At 45.1% G+C, this 7,965-nt stretch overlaps 1 protein-coding gene across 1 annotated transcript in view; it reads right to left on the reverse strand.

Annotated features, from left to right (window-relative positions):
* Window positions 1–7,965, reverse strand: part of LOC106813170 (ETS-like protein pointed) — a 94,519-nt gene that overhangs the window by 13,116 nt on the left and 73,438 nt on the right. The window contains exon 4 of the mRNA XM_014817239.1: window positions 856–918. Within this exon, the coding sequence (XP_014672725.1) occupies window positions 856–918 (63 nt within the window). The remainder of the gene's footprint in view (window positions 1–855; window positions 919–7,965) is intronic.

Consider the following 7,965-nt stretch of genomic DNA (forward strand, 5'->3'; position numbering starts at 1 on the left):
ACACACACACACACACACACACACACACACAGACACACACACACACACACACACACACACACACACATGCACGCACGCACACATAGGTAATCGCATATCAGCCATCCGCCATGATTTAATGCTCTGATCTTGCGCTCCGTCAGATGTTCACCGCCCGCATCCACGTGATCACATTACAGCCGCAGGTCTGACCGCGCAACTGCATCTGTCTCAGTCTATCATTTATACGCGCACTCCTTTAGAAATTACACGCACACGCGTGCGCGCACACACACGCGTGCACACAAACACGTGCGCGCGCACACACACACTCTCTCTCTTTTCTCTCACTCTCACGCGCGCTCTCTCGTTGTCTTCCTCGTATCGCGCTCTCTCTCTTTCTTCTTTTACTAGCTCTCTTTAATTTCTCTTTCTCACTTTCCCACTCGCTCTCGTTCTCTCACGCGTTTTCTATCCCTACTCTCTTTTTTCTCGCTGTTCTCTCTCGATCGCTCCCCTACCCGCTCTTATTCGTCATTTTTCCCTTTCTATCTCTCTCCTTCTCTCCATCTCCCTATGTCTCGCTTTCTCTTATTCTCCTCCTTCTCACTCACAAATAGCGTCCACTTCGCTTGCAAAATACACACAGACTGCGACTCTACTTAAGTGTGCGCGTGGTTTCACCTTTGTCTTAGAAAAATCGCCTCTATTATTTATCGAATTATTTCCATCTTGAAATACAAGCCGCACACCTTATCCGCTACAAATAAAGTGTAAAATTACCGGTGCCCCGTGCGCGTGCACCTATAATTGTCAACGTTTCTACGTTCGCACAATGAAAGGTCGCGTGTATCACATGAAAATTTGCATGATTACCTTGACTCTGCGAGCAAGGGTGTGCGGGCCATCCGCTCTTCCTTAACGAATCATATGACGGCTCTGGAAAAAATGTAGAAAGCGCATGTTTACACGAATGAAATAAGAGTCGATCTCGAACATCCGAAGTCACCTTGTAACGAATAAAATAGATAATAGATAACTTTATTTAAAAAATATGACAAAGAATCGATAGATATCATTTATTAAACACATCTCTAGTAAGTGTGAATCATAGAAGACCAGCACTGAGTCAAGCACGGGAAGTATCAATAAGAATGATGATACATAGTGTGTGTGTGTGTGTGTGTGTGTGTGTGTGTGTGTGTGTGTGTGTCTGTCTGTCTCTCTGTCTGTCTGTCTGTCTGTCTGTCTGTCTGTCTGTCTGTTTGGTTTCTTAATTGTTTCATTATTTAGATGTTTGTTTGTTTCGTTTGCTAATTGTTATGATTGTTTCTTTCTTATTATTTTTTGGGCTGTTGGTTGGTTGCGCCGTGCTTTATTCTCCGACTGTATCACAGAATCACTCACAAATATACGCGTATCGTGAAATGTAGTGTGAACTTATTAGTAATTGTGTTGTAACCCGGTGGTTAAACCGGTATATTTCTACTGTCTGATATGATATTTGATATATGATTTCATATGCGTGAAGCGTATTTGCTACAGAGGATTAAGGGGCTATATGACGGAAGGTACACGCTATTATCAATAAAAAATATAAAAACTTCCCCGGAGGATGTTACATCGCCGAATAAATAACTTTACGAGAATGTCGCGAAGTACACGTACAGTTCATGCAACTTACGCGTTCGGCCATTTCACGTAACCTTTGTGAGAACTAAACGGATGGAGATGTGCTATACGACTATCGCATGGATATTTAATATACGATGTATAATATCAATTCCGTTCCGTTTTCTCCAACGCCGCGCAAGTATATACACGCCACACGCACGCGCACACAGGATTCTGCATGTGTAGCACTCACCCACACGCTCGCTATCATGAGGTTATGCGTGTGCACGCACGTATGTTAGGTTATGTTATATTAGAAAACAATATTTAATATAATAATGCTTTTTACTTGTGCCAATTATTGTGCCCGCGTTCATTTCTTTGTCATCACAGTGAGACGCTGATAGCAACCACCTAATTGAACAATCGCTACTTCTAATATCTGCATGCGATTATTTCACAGTACTGCGAATAGGTTTTATTCCTCGCACTGCATTTCATACGGATTTCTTCCCTAAGACGAACGCTTCTCTATTCACGCGATGATTTTTCGTTGGTTATAGCGCCCCAGTGGCGATTTGTAGTCTCATATATAATACTCATAACGTGACCGTCACCGAAGATGACTTTACAGCGTTGAAGATTTCCCTAACAGTGACCCAAAAAGTAAACAGATTCTTTACAAATGCCTTATAGGCGCGAACAATGCATTTCTCGCAGCCGCGCGACTCTTTATCTCCCTCCCATATTGTACCCGGTGAAAGCGCGTCTCGGAATATATGAGTGCCAATATGGCTGTTCATATAGCCGAGGCCGCACGGCTGCCAACACGCATCCATTCATGTCTAACATCAATGGCTGCGTGTTCAAACACACACTCAGTCGAGCAGCGAGAGCACCCGTTATGATCCGTTAACCACCGGGCTTCGCTGAGTGGCCGAGAGAGTGAGAGCACACACACGCACTCACGCGCGGCACGCACGCACATCGCATATCAGCCATGCCGCCCAGCGATATTTAATGGACTTCTGATCTTTGCGGCCGCCGTCAGATGTTCACGGCCCGCATCACGCTATCACATTAAGCGCAGGTCTGACCGCGCAACTGCATCTGTTTCAGTCTGATCATTTATTACGCGCACTCTTTTAGAATACAGCCACGCCGTGCCGCGCACACAACACGCGTGCACTAACACACCTCGTGCGCGCGCACACACACACTGCTCCTCTTTCTCTCTCACTCTCACGCTGCGCTCTCTCGTTGTCTTCCTCGTCTATCGCGCTCTTACTGCTTCTCTTTACATTTCCTATCTCTTCTCACTTTCCCACTCGCTCTCGTTCTCGTCACGCAGTTTTCTATCCCCCTCTCTCTTTTTTCTCGGCTGTTTCTCTCGATCGCCTCCCTACCGCTCTTATTCGTCATCTTTCCCTTTCTATCTCCTCTCCTTACTCTCATCTCCCTATGTCTCGCTTTCTCTTATTCTCCTCCTCTCACTCACAAATAGCGTTCCACTTCGCTTGCAAAATTACACACAGACTGCGACCTCTACTTAGTGGCGCGTGGTTTCACCTTTGTTCTTAAGAAACAATCGGCACTCTATTATTTATCGAAATTATTTCCATCTTGAAATACAAGCCGCACACTTATCCGCCTACAAATAAAGTGGTTAAATTTACAGGTGCCCCCGTCGGCGTGCACCTTTAATTGTTCAACTTTTCTACGTTCGCACAACTGAGAAGGTCGCGTGTATCACATCGAAATTTGCAATGATTACCTTTGACTCTGCGAGCCAAGGATGTGCGGGCATCCGCTCTTCCTTAACGAATCATTATGACGGCTCTGAAAAAACTGCTAGAAAGCGGCATGTTTTACACGAATGAAATAAGCATCGATCTCGAACATTCCGCAAGTACCTTGTAACGGAATAAAATAGATAATAATAACTGTTAATTTATAAAAATATTTGACAAAGAATCGATAGATATCATTTATAAACACATCTCTAGTAAGTGTGTAATCATACGAAGACCAGCACTGAGTCAAAGCACCGGGGAGTATCAATGAAGAATGATGATACATAGTGTGTGTTGTGTGTGTGTGTGTGTGTGTGTGTTGTGTGTGTGGGTGTGTGTGTGTGCTGTGAATGCGTGTGTGCGTGGGTGTGGTGTGCCCGTGTGCGTGTGTGTGTGTGTTGTGTGTGTGCTGTGTGTGTGTGTGTGTGTGTGAGTGTGTGTGTATGTGTGTGGACAGAGAAGAGAGAGAGAGTGCGTGTGTGTGTGTGTGTATGTGTGTGTGCTTGTGTGGTGTGTGTGGCATGTGTGTGTGTGTGTGCTGTGTGTGTGTGTGAGGAGAGAGAGAGAGAGAGGAGTGTGTGTGTGTTGTGTGTGTGTGGTGTGTGTGTGTGTGTGTTGAGAGAGAGAGAGAGAGAGAGAGAGAGAGAGTGTGATGGTGTGTGTGTGTCGTGTGTGTGAAGAGAGAGAGAGAGAGAGAGAGAGAGAGTAGCTGTGTGTGATGTGTGTTCGGTGTGTGTGTGTGTGTGTAATGTCTGTGTGTGTGTGTGTGAAGAAGAGAAGAGTGTGTGACTGTGTGTGGTTTGTGTGTATAATCAATAACCACAGGTCAGCCAGCGCGTCTTTAACATGTATACTAGGCCTATTTAAACACCAATTCGCAGGATTACAGTCTCCATTCTGCAGGTTATGTGGGAACAAACCCACTCAAATAGCTAAACACAACTCACAGCGTTCACGCTCCGTTAAGTCGCGACCCAAAGCTCGCCCAGCTGCAACCACCAGCGAGCCAATGCGGTCTATTCGTGATACAGTTTATACTAATAACTGCCTTCACATGCCCTGATTCGCGTTTCTCACGCCGCGTAGTGTGGGTGTGTCTGCCACCACCGCCCTTTACGCTGAGTTGCCTGCTGTCTCGTACTCTCTGTGCGCGTTACACACGTGGAGTGCTCATTTCTCCCTCCCGTTCTTTATCGTGCCCTCCCTCTCCTCTGTCTCTCATCTATCATGGTACTCCTCTCACTCTGTACTACACCCCGTACAGCCAGCTCGGCTCCTCTCGGCTTCCATCTCGCCTTCCCATCTCTATCTCTTCTATGTCCTCACTCCACTCTTCACGCACGGCAGTGAGTGATTTGCTCCGGCCACGCGGGCCATGTTTTCTCGCACCAATGGCTAATGATGATTCGGATTTGACGAGACAATTGGGCGCGCTGATTGCAAACTAGTTCTTATTGGGTCGACACGCAGATGTTCGCGCGTACACAGCGGGACGGCCAGCGTCGAAGCGACAATGGCGTTTCAATCACGGCCGATGACGACGACAAATAGAATAAAACCGCTCGGTTTACTGGCGCGCGGGGGATTTACACGTATGCTGAATGTCAATCGTCGTCATGTGATCTCCGCCCTGACACAGAGAGCGAGAGAGAGATAGCGAGCGAGTTTTAGAGAGAGAGCGCACGCCAGCGGCGGAGAAGTGATAGAGATAGATCGATAAGATTGATGGAGTCGATAGTTGTCTAACAAATAAATAGATAGATCGATATGCTGCGTTAGTTGTTAGATGATACGAAAGGCGCAAATCAGATAAATGATAGACAGCAGACAGTTAGATAGATAGATGATAGAATTAGATAGATAGATCAGATAGATTAGATAGAGTTCAGATAGATATGATAGATGAAATTGAAGAAAGATAGAATAGATAGATAGATAAGATAGATAGATAGATAGATAGTCAGTAGATAGATGAGATAGATAAGATAGAATAATAGATAGATAGATAGCATAGATAGATACATAGATATAGATAGATAGATAGATAGCATAGATAGCATAGATAGATAGATAGATAGATAGATAGCATAGATAGATAGATATGATACAATAGATAAATTGATAGACAGATATACAGACATATATATATATATATGTATATAGATATATTATATAAATTATATATATATATATATATGTTATATCAGAGTAGATAATAGGGATTATTATTCCCTACTTATCTACTCCTGATGTATAATATAATATACTATTATAGTATTTAGTATATATATATAGATAGATAGAGTAGATAGATAGATAGATAGAATAGATAGATTATGATAGATAAGATAGATTAAAATAGAGAAGGCGAGAGAAGGAAGGGTAGAGAGAAAGAGCGGCAAGGCCGCCGCTTGGCGAAGAGAGAGGAGAAGAGGCATGCATGAACTTTTACAGCTCATTCTGATAATACTTCTGATGAATTGAAACACTTGTATTACTCTATCTACGTGTCTCCGTTTCTAAGACGCGGAAAGAAAAGACCCGTCTTCTGTATTTTTTGGAGCAGCGCATATCCTCCCCTCTCTTTCACTTCGCTTCTTTCTCTTTTCACCACACACACAGACACCACGCGCCGCGCACCAAACACACCGCACACACCACACACACACTACACACAACACCACACACACAAAATACACACCACACACACACACACACACACACCACACACACACACACACACAACACACACACACATATGCGCAGTGACATAAACACACACACACAACACCACACACACACACACCACACAATACACACACACACCACACACCACCACCAACCAACACACACACACAGACAAAATTACACATACGCGCATATTAATAGTTACACCAGCCATATCCTACCGTGTCTCGGATACATCTTTGTGTCAGTGATGTGTTAAATCCCAGTACACGTACAGGAGACTGACCTGCTAAAATTTTATTTGATGAACTTGTTCGAACTACCTGCATGTTTAGGAATTACGTGTATTCGGTACAAGAATTTAAACTCCGATACGATCACAACATGATTTATATATAGCAACATCTAGAGACCCATCTGCCATAGATAAAAAACTACAAATACATATAAATACATGCATTGTTATTGTTATTCAAGTACTGCCGGGACACGGAATTTATCTTGGCAGTCACGAGATGCAGTTCAGCAAGCAGTGTGGCGGTTACGGACCCCATACCTGCTCATGTTTCGAGTAAAATTAATACAATAAGTTATATATAATCATATATTATAATATTAATTATCCAGCGAGTAGTATAAGGCCCTTTATCCTACTCCTGATATATAATCATTGTTGGGAATGGAACGAGCGCGCGTGATAGAGCAGTGACGTGGCGTCGTGGCGTGTGTCTCCGATATAATTCTGTTGTAGAAATCGTAACATGTTCAACATAATTGAAATTGTACGTGAAACTGCACGCGCAAGAACTATCAAAAAGTGGCGCGCGCAATAGAAGTAATGCTCTGGTCCTATAATCACCATCCTGAAATCACCGTACAAGGTATTTGCATGATCATTTTATTCAACATACGACTTATAGCACTCGCCATATCTTATGTGCCTCATACGTGAACAAGGAAGAAAAAGAAACCAGAGAGAGAACGAGAGAGAGAGAGACGAGAGAGAGCACGACGAGAAAGAGATGGAAACTGAGATCCCGTACATTCACTATACGGCCGCTTCGGACGGCTGCTTCTCACACTCTTCCCGATCACTATTCTTCACTCGATGACAGCTGGGCGTTCGCTACGCAGGGCCGTAACAGAGACGCACCGGGTGATGCGTCCCGTCGAGTAGGCGGGCAGATGCGATGTGTTTACCGAGCCCAGCGCTTTGCCGTTTGCGCTCGCCCCGCCGCCGCTGCTGCTTGCCGCCGGAGGCTCTATCCTACGAGACCATCGCACGTGCACGCTCCATTGTTTAATCCATTATACCTGACGTCAAGTCAGACACCCGTGCTGATGTACGGCGACGGCAACCGGTCGCGATTCTTGTATCTACTCTCCCTCCTCCGCCGCCCCCTCTCTCTGCGCACGCACACAGCTCACTAACACACACGCGCGCCGCGCGCGCGCACACACACACACGTACACTAGCGCACGCCGCACACACACACACACACACACACACCACACACACACACACAACGACACACACACAACACACACAACACACGCACACACAACACACCACACAGACACACACACACACACAGACACACACACAGCACACCACCCACACACACACACACACACACACATCATATACACACCCTCTTTACTCTGTCTCCCATCTCTCCCTCTCTTCCTCTCTGTTTCTTTCCCTTCCCTTTTCCCCCTCTCACCGCTTTCACTCCCCTCTCTTTTTTCTTTTCTTCCTGCCTCCTCAACGGCTATTGTTCTTTATTTCGCTCTCTGTCGTGAGCGAATGTCTGGCTTATTTTGTCCGGCTCTCATCCTCCCCCTTCTTCTCTTTCTCTCTCTCTCTCTCACACACACACACACACACACA

The sequence above is a fragment of the Priapulus caudatus genome, unplaced genomic scaffold (genome assembly GCF_000485595.1).
Source record: "Priapulus caudatus unplaced genomic scaffold, Priapulus_caudatus-5.0.1 Scaffold733, whole genome shotgun sequence".
Lineage (NCBI taxonomy): Eukaryota > Metazoa > Priapulida > Priapulimorpha > Priapulimorphida > Priapulidae > Priapulus > Priapulus caudatus.